This window comes from Antrostomus carolinensis, unplaced genomic scaffold (assembly GCF_000700745.2).
Source record: "Antrostomus carolinensis isolate BGI_N321 unplaced genomic scaffold, ASM70074v2 scaffold1815, whole genome shotgun sequence".
NCBI classification, from domain to species: domain Eukaryota; kingdom Metazoa; phylum Chordata; class Aves; order Caprimulgiformes; family Caprimulgidae; genus Antrostomus; species Antrostomus carolinensis.
In genome coordinates, this window is record NW_010315519.1 from 36,031 (window position 1) to 50,552 (window position 14,522).

At 39.3% G+C, this 14,522-nt stretch overlaps 1 protein-coding gene across 2 annotated transcripts in view; it reads right to left on the reverse strand.

The window, feature by feature from the left end:
* EDAR (ectodysplasin A receptor) overlaps window positions 1-14,522 on the reverse strand; it is a 24,838-nt gene that overhangs the window by 4,166 nt on the left and 6,150 nt on the right. The window contains exons 4-9 of one of the 2 annotated variants that reach the window (XM_010167966.1): window positions 14,372-14,457; window positions 3,503-3,589; window positions 2,220-2,348; window positions 2,057-2,131; window positions 1,679-1,751; window positions 575-734 (exon numbers count right to left, since the gene is read on the reverse strand). In XM_010167966.1, the coding sequence (XP_010166268.1) occupies window positions 575-734; window positions 1,679-1,751; window positions 2,057-2,131; window positions 2,220-2,348; window positions 3,503-3,589; window positions 14,372-14,457 (610 nt within the window). The remainder of the gene's footprint in view (window positions 1-574; window positions 735-1,678; window positions 1,752-2,056; window positions 2,132-2,219; window positions 2,349-3,502; window positions 3,590-14,371; window positions 14,458-14,522) is intronic. The other variant, XM_010167967.1, reaches the window with a different exon arrangement.

Below are 14,522 nucleotides of genomic sequence, written 5' to 3' on the forward strand. Positions count from 1 at the left end.
CCAGTGGATTTGCAGTGTCCTTCAGAGCACAGGAGTGACCTTCAAAGAACGTGTGTGTTTTTCAAAATTGTACACGATAAACCAAGCACAACACCGGATATTACTGAAAAGTCTATAGCATGGAAATACCAATGCTACTGGGTCAAGGCACTCAGATGCTACGCTGCCAAATGAAGCCAGCAATGCTGTTGCATTATTTTTCTGCCTTGGCTTTTCTGTGGTAAATGTAGCATCAGGGTTAGTTATATGAACGTTAGCTATATTGGGGGTTTACAAATGCCCAACTAGGCTACAAAATACAATAGTAAAAAAATACAAGTTATTATTCTTGTAGGAAATTTCATTTTCAGCCCTGAGCAACCCAAACTATTCTATGATTCTGTGATTTATATATATGACACTATGCAAAGGAGATTCTAGAATACATTTGTCTGGAGAAGCTCTTGTAAATTAGTCTGATCTGTGTTATAATGCTTTTTTAGGGGTGATAGTTTGAATATTGTTTTCTTAAAAAAACCCCCAACAAACCCCACAGAAAAATCCTCTGAATTTTTAAATCTCAAAATAACCTTACCCCAGTTGATTTATTGCTTGTAGAAGATTTATCTCTGGCCAAATGCACCAAAGATAACAAGCATCTCTCTGGAGTCCCTTGTTTGTCAACTGCAGCTTCTTCATCACTATCCATACTACGACTTAAAAGTCGTTCATTCTCGGAAGATGCATCATTTTCACTGTAAAATGAATGATACGGTTATCTTAGTGAAGTGTCTCATGGGCTGACTCCAATCATCTCCTTTTTGCTACTCTAGAGTAATGGAATAAAAGTGTTTTCCATTTTTTTTAAATTCCTTTCCTCTGAAACCTGTGAATGTAACTGCATTCACCTGCCCAGGGAGTACGTACAACACCCACCAAGTTACAGTCACTCATATCTTGCAAGAATTCTTTTATAGAGGGATTTTCCACTGAGGACAGTGTATAGCCCACCTTAATCGTGTTACCCAGCCAGCTTTGGCTGCCAAGTGAGGAAAGTATCACACCGTGCCACCCCGATGACACTGTGGACAAAGGGTTTCCTTTAGACCCAGAGCAGCTATTTTTGCTCCTCCTGCCTGAAAGTGAAGGGGAATCTTACTAAAGATATGTATGTGAGAGCAACGCTCAGGTCCCAAAAATGGATGTCTCAAAAGAGGAGATGGAGCCTCAAGAGCTGATGAACTGGTCACGGAGGGAGTGGAGAGGACGCAGGTTTCTCTTTGATAACGTCTGTCATCCTCTCTTAGAAACCAGAGGAGAAAAAGCTTAACTAAGGCATCTAGTCTTTTCCCTGCTGCAGCAAACTATCAGCATACCCATCTAATTCCCAATTCTCGCTGTAAAATGTTGAAAGCACAGGGGCAGCACAGGAGTCTGAGTGAGCTGTGACCTGGAGCATGGAGTGCTCAAGGTATTGTTTTAAGGTAAGGTGGTCGTGATCACCTTAGCTCTACCAGAAATTCTATCATCTGTGACTTTCCCATCAACAGATTATTCCTTGGTCTGATAGACTTGAAAATCTTGGTGCTAATTACTTTTATTTTGTTCTTCATATATTCCTCTGTACCAGGATGAATGGTGACTGTGTCCCTCCCCCACATCAGTCAAACTGGAAGTATGTCTATCATCTTTTACGTACCTTTTAACAGCCTTAGCTGGAGTTGCTGTAAGTTTTTCAAACTCTTCTTTCTCAGAGAATATCACAACATTATCTGTAGATCAACAATCAGAGAAATTTAAATTTGCAATGAGTTTCCAAATGAGTGTTTTGTCCCAGGAGCTGGTTCTGCTGGCAACCTTACTGCAAACATAAATCTTTCTGCTACATTTTTAATTGCTAAAGGGGAAATTAAGTGACATTCTGGAAGTACAAAAACTATTATACATAATTCTTCAGTAAATTGACATAAGATTTTATACAATTCAAAGGAGAAATTGTAATTAAGAGAAATGCATTAATAGTATTTAAGCCCAATGTTGTCCTGTACAGAAAAAACAAAACTAGAGTAACTTATACCTTGCACTTCTTTCTTCTCTTCTTGTGTGTTAGCCTGAGCTTCAACATTTTTTACTGAGTGGCTCTTGCAACAGGCTAGAATATAAAAATATAACATTAATTATTCTCAGAAGCTGTCTAAAAATAGCATTTGCAGCTAAAGTTTCATATGCTGAACAATTACCTTGAGCAGAAGGTTTTGTTTTCACAATGTAAAACATGATGATGAGGACAATGGCAATAGCCATTATGAAGATTGTAGACATTGCAATTATAAGAGCTGTAGCCAAATGTCCTTGTCCTGAAAGATCTGCTGGAAAAAATAAAAAAGTATTTTCAGAAAGGAGCAACTGAGGATCAGAGAATAGTTAACAGTTTGCAGTCTGCTCTACACTTATATTTTGCATACTCCTTCAGTTGATCTGAGTCTCGGTTACTTGTTAAGCATTGAAAAACTTAGTGTTATATCTCAAAGGCAAACTAATTAACAGTTTTTCAAAATAATGACATTTATGCAGCAACAACCAGTTAACAATATTCATAAAAATATCTGAAGACATGATCCATCAAATACAAATGTGTAGGAAATTGTATTATCTGCTAATAATATAGGAAGCTGTATGTAATTGAGAGTAGCAACTTTCCTAACACTGTATTCTGTGAAACAGCATTGAAGAGAAAAAGAAAAAAACAAGAAACAACTGGGATGGGAGCTAAAATGACTGTTGTTAACTATGACTGCCTCAAAAGCTTTGCAGTAAAAAAGGCGAACACAATGCACATGTGGGAGGACTGATGCTTTTCTAACCAAGACTTTAAACGCAGCATGGCTAGAAGGTGAATTTAAAATAACATATGTGAAAAGGTATTCAGAAACAGAATTTGGATGAAAAAGACTAGAATCGAAAAGCCACAAAAGGATGCAGAAAATGACAGACATGCTAAAATGCATGAAAACTTTAATTTCCCTGAAAACATGATCCTCACAATCATGTTTCCAGACAATACCAGGAAGATCAGCATTGTCAGTACCTCATTAACAGCACCTTTCCTGTTGTGTCTTCTCAGGTTCACTTATTTTTAAAACCTAATAATCATGCTGGAGAACTGTTTATGTCAGCTCAATAAGAGACTGGCCATACTTATGCATTGAATTATTTTCACCAGTCTAAACTAAGCTTTGCTGAGGCACAGTGTTATTTCTGTATGGTTAGAAATAATGAGCTAAATTTATTGTTGGCATTACTGAGTACAATTCAAATCCATTTTAAGTCCATCTGACTAAAACAGTGGTGCTGTTTAACCAAGAAATAAAAACTCAATCTGAATTATTTTTAATAGCAGTTTTAGAAATCTGGAAATAGTGGCAATGAAATTCACAATAGGTACTTTCAGTTTGGTGGCACTTTGCTGATGCTATTTTCAAAATAAACAGCTGCTAAATTAAATCTGTGAATGCATTCTTACCTTTGTGAGCATGCTGGTAAGGCGAGAAAGTGCTTGTGCCAGAGGTACTTGGGAAAATGGCTGAAATGCCAGAGGAAGCCCCTGCACCTGTAATATAAACAGAAATGCCATAAACTTCCACAGTTACTTTGTCCAGTCAAAGCAATAGCTTGGCCCAAGTAAGCAGAGCCTTTACTTGGCTCGATTGCATTTCTATCATCTTGAAAACTGTGTTACAGAATACATTTTTTGCACAGCATCTGGAGGAAGGTGAAGAAGTCAAAGCTCCTGAATGGTTATGAACTTAGAAGAAACCCAAGGATCTTCAGACACACACATGGATCCAACTGTTATATATAGATTTCCGTAGTACAGATCTGTCCTGGATAGCAGAAAGTTTTCCAGAATGCAATTGATGACTCAAACTGTTTACAACCCCTGCTCCATTATTTGTAACTGCAGACCCAAGTCCCAGCTGGTAGATTCATCAAACTAGTGCTTCTCACAAGCATTCTTCACTAGCAGGGTCATTGTGAGACTCTGTTGGTTGCAAACTCTCATGACTCCACAGGAAAACGTGGGAAAGGTGACAAATAACATTTGTGGTTTCAACCTGTCCGGCAGCCAAACACCACACAGCCACTCACTCACCCTCCCCTAATGTGATAGGGGAGAGAATCAGTAGGATGAAAGTGAGAAGGGGTTGAGATAAAAACAATTTAATAATTGAAATAAAATAATAATGACAATCATAATGATGATAACAGTAATAATAGAATATACAAATGAGTGATGCACAGTGCAATTCTTGCTGCCTGCTGACTGATGCCCAGCTTGTTCCTGGATAGTGATCCCAGAGCAGAGACAACCTCAAAACCACAATCCCAGAAAAGAGAGAGTCAGATACCCCAAAGCTTTCTGGCCAACCCTCATTAATCTACTGAACATGACGTTATATGATGTGGAACATCCCACTGGCATATCCAAGTGCCAGTTTGGGTCTGCTAATTTATGATGCTCCCCTCGAGTTTCTTCTGCACCTGCAGACCAGCAAAACATGGAAAGTTGGAAAGTCCTTGATTTTTCAGCAACAACTAGAAACATCAGTATATTATCAACATTCTTCTCATAACAAATCCCACACTGAAACCAAAACACAGCACTATTCTAGCTACTAAGAAGAAAATTAGCTCTATCCCAGCTGAACCAGGACAATAGTGTTGAATGCCTTTCTGTTCCATGGAGCTGTACTATAATCAAAGGGAATATCAGAATTTCCTACAATCTATCTGGGCAGTACATTTCTTATGATTCCCCCTGTCAGTCCAAATCTATATTCGGAGGAGAGGGGAAATCCACAAAAACAGTGAAATTAAGAACTTAAAGGAACAATTCACGCTGGCAGAGGTGTGAGATTGTCCAATAGCTATTTACGAGTCTAAATTCTACAGTTAAATTTGGAAGTTAATATTAATCTTTCTGATGGTGTCATAGAGCTGGTTTTCAAAGCAGTAAACCAAGTCATAAGTTAACATATTTTCACAATATCAGACAATAGTGAATATTATTGGGAATAAGGCTTTTGATCAGAACGCTTTCATACAGGATGGTGCTGGCATAGCATTCCAAAACAGAATGAAAACTGGGCTGGGAAAAAACATTCTCTTCATTCCCAAGTAAACTTTACCATCATTGGTAAGCAGGTTATGCAAATAACTACTATTAACAGACACTGAAAAGCATCTCCTGGCTTGGAGGGGGTATGAAATCCCTCCTGCTTTGTATTAGCTGTCTATGGAAAAAGTCCAGTGATAATTAAATTCAGCAGATCTAAAGGCAAAAGACTGTCCCAGTCATCTGGTAAGGTGCACACAGCACATGGCTCCACAAGCCAGTTTGGCAACTAGAGTAGCTGAGAACTGTGCCATTCTTTTGACTTAGTAAATATTATGAGAAATTAAACCCACCAGGTAAAGTTGAGAGGAAATTAAGTGGTCTGGAATGGTCTGAGAAATGTTCCATGGTTAAGAACAAAGCAATGTACATGATCTTCAAATTAAAAGAAATGTTTTCTAAAAAGAAAAAAAACCAGTATTACCTAATATAAAACGTGGCTGCATGTAGTGAATGAGAAATGTACACTCTGAAAGTGGCCACAAAGTATGAGTTGCAGATGTCTTCAAAAGAAATTTTCTTTAACAATGGTAAAACTTATTTCAAACCTCATTTGTTGGAAGGAAATGGATTCATTTATTACAATTGCTTTTTTTAAAAAAAACTCAAAATATTTTCATAAAGTTTTAAATATACTAATTTGTTAATTCAGATGTTTTTCCTATTATGTGAATGACAGTCAAATTACGTAAATCTTGCCTCTGGTCCCTTCTCTGTAACAGAATTCCTTCTAAGAAGAATTGGTTATGAGCTCCAGAAACTGCAACACAGCAGTAAAGCATCTAGATATCAGTAGATGAAGATGTAATAGATATTAAAGACAGGTAATTTGCTAAATTTTCAGCAGTTCTTCACAAAACTGAAGTGAATCACCTTTGATCCTCACCTATATATTTACTCATCATAGCTGGACAATGGAGGAAATTTAGTAAATGGCCAACGCTGTACCCCAGTACTTTCCTTCATGTCCACAACTACCTAGCTTACGCCTATTCTTGCAGTCCCCCTGGCAAATCCAATTACAGACAATTGCAATTTTGTGCAGTTCTTGCAAGCTGCAACAAGTCAACAATAGTTTTTCTTACGCTGCTTTTCAGTTAACACAGGCAAGCTGTGCTGCTTTGTCTGTGTGGATTTATCTAACAAGCTTCAGCTCCTCTCCTCCATAAGCAAGTTTTATCACACTGCTCTCTCTCTTTTCCTTCATCTGAAATACGTAGCCATTGAAGTATTTCTGCCTAATCAATCTTTCAATCGTTTGGTATTGTTAACCTCATGTTTTTCACCTGTCTGTGAAAGGAAGTAGAGCTTTCCAAGGTGGGAAGTCACACAGCAGCACGTAGCACAGGAACTGTAAGGAGGAAAGTCATCCATTCTTCATTCAGCATCATCATCACGCTCCACCCAGCTCTACCCCACATCAGGGTGTGATGTGTTGCCCACGCTGTGCATGCAAACACGCACACATACCCGAGCCTCTCCTGTGCACAAGAGTGAGCACCACCTTCAGCCCAGAGCCTACGTGCAGAATTTTGTTTCAGTTGCACATGGGAATGGGGCCACTTTGTTTGTTCTGTAGTGCCTGCCGTGGCAAAGTCAAGGCTGGTGCTAGAATGTGATGGTCTTTTACATATGCCTAGGTGGGAGTTAGTTGTTATGCATATTTTAAGCCTATTATCAAATTTATTAATTTGGCATATTCATTACAAGCCAAGATTTTTCTTTAGATGTGGCTTAGAAGAAAGTGCCAATTCGTGCACCTGCACTCCAAGAGGAACCAGACTTCTGCAGAAGTTCAGTTCATATCACTTTTGTGCGAGCAAAAACAAACAGAATTCGTAGCTGCTGCTTTTTCCCAATCCAGCAGTGTGTTGTGGCTGCAATGTCAGTTGTTCAGTGCACATCCAGTTTTGCATCCTGATCACATTATTAATTCTGGTTCAATATAGATGGCACTTACATAATCTATAAAGACATCCAAAGGTGCTTCAGCACAACATATGGAAACAACTCAATTTTAAGCACAAAAGACTGATGGCTGTAACACGACAATGCAAAAGAGTGGTTTATATCCCTAGACACCTATAAGTAATATTGTAGGAATGTGATAAAGACATCAGGAAAGAAGTTTATCACCCTAATTTAGTTACAACTTTCTTGGAGTCTAAATACAGTTTCATTTTAAAAACATACTTATTGTTTAAAAGAACAATAGAACTTGTATTCACATTTGAATGTTTAGGGTTTTTTAAATCAAAAAATAGCTTTAACTTAAATTGCCGTGCAGTTGGCCTTTTGTCCTTGTAGTGAGCAAATGCTGGGCAATAAAATAATTTGGTTTTTATTTCAAAGAACCTTTCTGCTTTATGTAACTGGACTATTACAGTTGTTCACGTGTCTCGAGGTGGATTTACAATAAGAAGTGACAAACAAAACTACCAGATTTGTGAGAGGAGCAGGGGACAGGGAGGGGAGGTTTTGCCGACATACCCCCTTGCAAGTGATTGTGAGTGAATTAAATCTGGTGCAGTAGGAGACCATATGTGCTCCTGATGTGTTGCTGTGGATGTCAGCTTACTGGTCCATGTGAAGGACTGCTGCTCCTAGCTAGCAACAGCTTTTTTGAAGTTTATTTAATACTTAATGACATATTATAAAAACACTCAAATTGTGTTTAAAGCAGACTATCAGCATGAATCCTGACTATCCTGAAATAAGAAATATTTTTAAAATGTTTTTCTGTATAATATATATTTCTTGCCATTGAACCCACCTTGCTTTCTCCTGATTCATCCTCCTTCTCTCAGCCATGGTCCATGGCAATGCATACACCTTACTGCCATTTGAGTTGAGAGTGCCATTAGTGAGACTGTTTTATGGGGGCAAAGTAAGATAAAGCACCCACGCAGATAAATAACTAGCAGCCAGGAATATGAGATGAAAAATAAATTATATTGTGTTGAAATTCAATAAAAGTAGACAGTTTATGGCTGACAAAAGTAATCAAAAACTGGATTATGACTAAACTTAGTCATAAATAAAGACCTAGATATTTAGAAAACAGAGGTCAGAATTTTCAAATTAATGCAAATCTGTATTGAGCTACTGACATGAAAGGTTTGGTTTCAAATTTAAGGAAACAACATTTCATATGGAAACCCTCAAGGAAATCCTCTGCACTTGAAAAGTTATGGAAGCTGAAGCACTAGTCAAAGCCAAGCCGCTCTCTAAGGTGGCCACATATGACTTCAGTAATCACACGTTAACCAGCTCTGAAAATATGCAAATCACTATTAACAGAGCGTATCCTAGACAACAGAGGACTGCCTGACTGCTCTTTATTTTACTGTCTTTTATTTTCTTGGGACATACAGAATACTTTAAGGCAAATTACTCTAATGTTTCCGAGAGCTGAAGACAGATACTTCAGTTAGTGTAGGTGGTTATTAAACCAGGAAGAGCATAAAGTAAATTAATTCCTGAGTCTGAGCCTTCTAAAAATGGTGATAGTAAAGTTCCCCCAGACTTTTATTTTCTATCTGGTCACTCTCACTGTTAAGTAACCACTACTCTTCAGACACATAAAAGAAAACATTTTATGCTGCTGTGCCTCTGTAATGCCTTTAACTGTTCTATTTCTCTCTCCTTTTATTTTGCCAGGGCAGGGAAGTGGTGATGATTATAGGCTGCACGGCCTTAGTCTGACAATTTATTTACATCTGTTGTCATTTTGTTTAGGATGCACTGGAGCTGTAATCATTGCACAGTACTGGAAGGTCATAGGCACAGGCTTCATGGATTAGACCTGCCTCCGGGAATTCAGTGTTATCACCTCTGTCTCTCTGTGCAACATGAAGGGGATAATTGCCATTTAAACCCTACGATTGTGACTTCAGAAGCATCAGAAGGAAGAGAATGGACCCGCAAGGAGCTGGTCTCCTATTTCCCCTGTGCCTTGGTGGCCAGGCTGTGCAGCTCAGCAGGTTTTGCAGCTCCTGAGCCTGGTCAGAGCGATGCTGCAGAAACCTGCAGCGTTTCGCATGGGCAGGTGGATGGTCACTGTGGGAGCTGCAGCTCTGGCACAGCGAAAACATCAAAGTCATTGGAGTTTTCTTTCAGGAGAGCTGCACTGGGACCAGGTCCCCTCCTGAGTGATACCTGTGCCCAGCTTTTCCAGCAGTTGAAGACAAACAAATCCCGTATTTGCTTCTCAGATCCCTCCCCTTGAAGGTTTATGGTTGAGGCTGGCCAATTTTGTCCTAAGATTAGGTTCCTTTCCTAATATAGACAAACCCTAAGGGGATGAAAATTAGGCCATACCACCAGTGAACAATAAAGCACTGCCTTCAACATTTCTCCTGTTCCACATGTGAAGGGGAATGGGGTGTTCAGAGATCAAACAACTCCAAAAAAAAAAAAAAAGAAAAGAAAGTTTGTTAGCTCCAGCTAACAAGCCTATTTATTTGTAAGTGTAATTTGAAACAGAAGGAAAAAAATCCTGAAGTTGATCTTATTACAAAAGGACAAAACTGTCAAGAAAAGATAATTGGTGATGTTACAAAGAATGGAGAGTTAAAATAAAAATCTGTGAAATAATTATTTCTCACTAATACATGTATTTTTGGCATTAGGCTTGCTTGTGTTAAGCATTTCAATTAAGGAGGCTGATTCAATACATGGGTTTGGACGTGACTCCCTGATTACACCTCATCACACGAAGTCGTCCGCCTGTTAGTCATTTGTTCTGTCTCATCTGTTTAGTTGAAGTTCTAGTGATACAATAACAAAAATGATCTTTTCTGTTTCTAGATCCTGTTTGCTCGCTGGTAATCAAAAAATAACTTGACTACATATGTTTTATTTTGTTGTTTTTCTCTTACTTTGTTCTAATTTTCCTCAGCCATCATCAGTAGGTGTTAGACTTAAAAAAAAAATACATGGGTTGATTACTGCATGTGTCTTTATATATACAACTAGCAAAAAAGGTGAGAGGAAATAACAGTATTTTGTGTCCATGCACACATATGAGTATATACAGTAAGATTAAAAAGAAAGTCCTCAATCAGTTGCTGAAGTTCTCTAGATCAATAATCTGTGAGTGGAAAAGGATTTGCATATTTGATGCAATTGTGTAAATACAACTTCAAAGTAAATGTTCAAGTTTTTGTAGCGAGATTTGATTTTGTTTTCCTCTATTACTTTTGAACTGGAATGGCAAATATCAAAGTTTGAACAGAAGAGCAAAGTTAATAGACATAAACTGCTAGAGAATTGCAGCTGCTGAAAGACAAAATCTCTTCCAGCAGTAACTGTACCTCTCTGCCAGAGGAGCTTCATGTAGGTTTAAATCTTCTGTCTTTTGCATATACTTTTACATTAGATAAAATAAAAAAACCACTCTACACAGTCAGAGACCTCAAGTAACTCCAATTCCAGAGGTGTCGGCAGAAAATCCAGCACCATTAACTTTGAGAAGCCACATCTTAAAGTGGTTTGGTGTTCACTACCTTCATTCTTTGATTTGCATAGGAAACCTGCCTCCCCTACTTTTTGCAGTGCTGCTATTTATCACAGAGGCATCACATCCCAGTTTACTGTCAGCAAGTGTTGCTGATGGCTCATGATCCACTTCATGCACAGCTGAAGGTCTCACATTTTTGGTATTTTGGCATTGTGCTCCTCTGTGCTTAGCAAACCAGTCCTGAGGCTCCTACACAGCAGACTTGAGGGAACTACATGCTGAGAGCCCAGAAGTCTTACATAGATGTTTCAGAGTGTGCAAGATATGAAAAACTGCAGTCTTTATGGTGATGTTTTACCCTTTTCCCAGTAAGAAAATCTTCCCCGCTACACAACGCACATCCTTGTGCTTATATATGCACAGCCCCTTCCCCGTACTTGCCCATTGCCCACAAGCTGCCGCTGAAGCCTGGTGTTCCTCCCAGACTGCAGAACACTATTTCTCCCATCCTTCAGCCCAGAAAGAGGGTTTCAACACCGTAACCTGGAGATACATTTGCCTCAATTAAATCTCTGACCTCTGTGAAATGCTGACCTCTGTGAAATGTCATCCTCTCCCACTCTTCTCCAAGCTATTCTGTGCTATTTATGTCTCAAGTCCCTTGTGAGGAAAAAAAAATTCTTTCTCACTTCCAGTCCTTTTTACACTAATATTTCCAGATGCTGGGACACAGGGTATTCATCTTGTTTCCTCAGCCATTTCAAGGTTTATTGACTGTGTAGGAGAATAAAATTGCACAGCAGGCCCTTGGAGTTGAAAGCTATTTGTTTACCCTTTGATCAAGCCCTAATATTTTTCTGACAGATATAATGTATCATCAGGAAAATTCTCTAGCAGGTTTCCATGCCACAGCACACATATCCACTTCACTCTCTTTCTGGCTTATGCAGGCCAGGCACTTCCCCAGCAAGGTATTTTTTCCAGCCAAGGGGAGCACCACTGTCTTCCCACCATGCCTCAAACGTAATGTAGACCTGAAATGGGATTTATCATTTTTCCATCTCGAATTGTAAAGCCAGAGCTTGTCACCCCTAGTTTCCTGTTTTTAAGTAATTTGCCACCTTTGTTTCCTTGCAACCCCGTTGGGTCACCTTTCTCCAGCAGTGTGTCATTTGCAGGACTGTTTGAAGAAAAGGCAGCTCTAGGGCAGAGGCACCCTGGCAAAGTTTAGGCTCCTGAACTCTCTTCAATGTTATTTTGAAGTTTCAAGAAAGGAACGGAAGATGCTCGGGACTGTCTGAGGTTCTCTAAGGCCCTCTGGGTCCTCCACCATGACAGCCAGAGGGGTGAACAAGGGACACCATTACACAGAAGGTGCTCTGCATAGAGGAACTGTTCCTACAAAAGGAATGCTCACATCAAGGGTATGTGCTCAGAGTCTGGAATTTGCAAACCTCAAAAAAGTATGCAGTTGTGCAACACTGACATGACACCTTTTCCTTGCTCTAACTGGTATAATCTGATCACAGTGAAACAAATGATAAAGAGGATTTATTTTTGATCATTGGCTAATACCAAATTTTATGCTCCCTGCCACAACAACATTGAGCCTTTCAAGAGATTCCTGTAGCAAGGCTGATTTTCTATCTGGAGTACAAATTTTTGCCTATGAATTAGGGAGCTGCCATTCCAAACAGGGTCCAGAGGTTGAGACACCATAAACCAAATTACCTGAGCTTAGTGTTTTGAGGGATTTGGATTTTAAGAAGCTTTCTCACTCTTTGAACACTTTTAATCAAATAGTTGGTTTCACAAATTTGATTAAAATGGTAATGTTTACTCTTTCTATGACGAATGTTTTCTCCTACCTTAGTACCCAATCAATTTGTCAGTTTATGCACCTGCCTAAATTCCTCCCAAAGATAATATATATTTATTCTTGTGTTTGTCAAGTTAAAAATTGCATGTGGTTAATCAGTTGTGCAATTCATACTTTCCTCAGAGAATTTATATGTATTATGTATAACATCTGCCAAAAATCCTATAAAGGACAAAGATTTGTTTTTTGAATTGAGTAACAGCCGTAACATCTTCTGGTAGTTCCTTGCCAAATCTGTAAGCTACAATATGTTTGATACTACTAAAAACCCACTTCATCACAGAGACAGACTATCAGAGCTAAGGAAGTGATTCATTTCTGGCTATCAGATAGCGGCAGGCATGGCCGTATTCCCATCAACGGGGGCAGCCAGGAGCACATGCATGTAGGAGAAGATGTGTCCATATCCTTTCCTCTTACCATACACCCCCATCTCCCATCGAGACTCCTAACCTCATGTTTTCACTTACCTCTCCACCTTCTTCCCACACCTTACATTCAGGTCCTCCCTAGCACCCTTACCTCACCTCCTAATACAGACCTTATCACACCAAAATCACACTCACCCTCCCCTCACCCATTCCCGCTGTCTCAGGGACAAGTACATGTCCCAGGACCGGTGAGATTCTGCAGCCAAGCAGGGTGAGCAGCTTTACAGCCGACCAGCCACTTTGCATGCAGACAGTTCAGGAGCTGCCTTCACCTGGGTTGTTGCCACTCGCCAGGAGCCATGTGAGGTGGTAATTATCCCCTGGCTCATCTCAGCTCTTGCACTTCAGGAAAGGTGGTGGCTGTTGGTGACCTATCCTCCTTTGAAGCAGCTTGCAGAGCAGTAATGGTACATGGTTCAGTGGCGTTTGAACTCAATAATTGCTATTTATACACACAAATAAATGCTTGGTGACTTTTGTGTCAACCTCTGTTTTCAAATCAAGCAGGCAAAATATTGCAATTATTTTTTCATTATAAAGACTTTTAAAAGAACAGAACATGGACAGGATTTTGGTTTGAGATGCATCAGGTTTCCCTGGGGGACTGCTCATTTCTCATTTTTGTCTTTTTTTTTCTTTTTTTTTTTCTTTTTTTTTTCCTTTTTTTTTTTTTTTAAGAAAAGCTTTTTCTCCTGATCTGTTCCAGATTGTCTGATGGGTTGTTAAAGTAATTAGTTCCTTCAGAGAGAACCTCATTTTTGCTTTTCTTTTTCTTGCTTTCTTTACCCCCTAAAGGAGAAAGAAGTCTTCTAGGAGGTTGTCTCTCCATTACAGTGCTGGCATGTGGCTGTCCCTCCTCTCCATGGCATGAGGATGCCATTGCACACACTTGGCATGCAAGCAAACAGGTCACACACATGCATGCGATTTTTTAAAATTAGCAAACTACAGCTTCTTCCATCAATGAAATCTACAGAATTAGCTCTCTTATCAGTGCTGACTACCATGTGCCAACATCGACCCTTCTGTCACTTTGAAACCAAAGGATATGAAAAGGTATGATGCATTTTTACTAGGATCTGCCAAGTGTCCCATGTTTTCTTCATGGCTAAACTGAAACTGATTTTTAAAAATACACAGATTCGTGACTTCCTGTACCTACTGGTTAAGTAACCATAATAATTTCTGTATGGGATATCTTAACAGATGAAAACTGGAGCACAACTGAACAATAGCAGGTCCTAAAATCAAAGGTTCTGATCTCTCCCCAAATGTTCAGCATTTGCTCCCTTTGTTGGCAAGGCTAGTTGGAAGCAGAAATCGCTTTACTGGAGACAGACTTATTGTTTGAACATAATAATCATAATTGAAAGACTTCATATTGAGCTTCCAGATGATTCCAAGTCAAAACCAGATGAAATGCACAGAAATTGCCGAACACTTACATTCCTTGGTGTTAGGAGGCGCCAACAAGCACGAGTAGCAAACCATCCCATATATGTTTCGAGGTCTGTTTTCCAGCATGTAGTAACTGAAATGAAGGGCAAGATGAGGCAAAACAGTGTCAATTAATATGCTACAACTGAGCACGGTTCA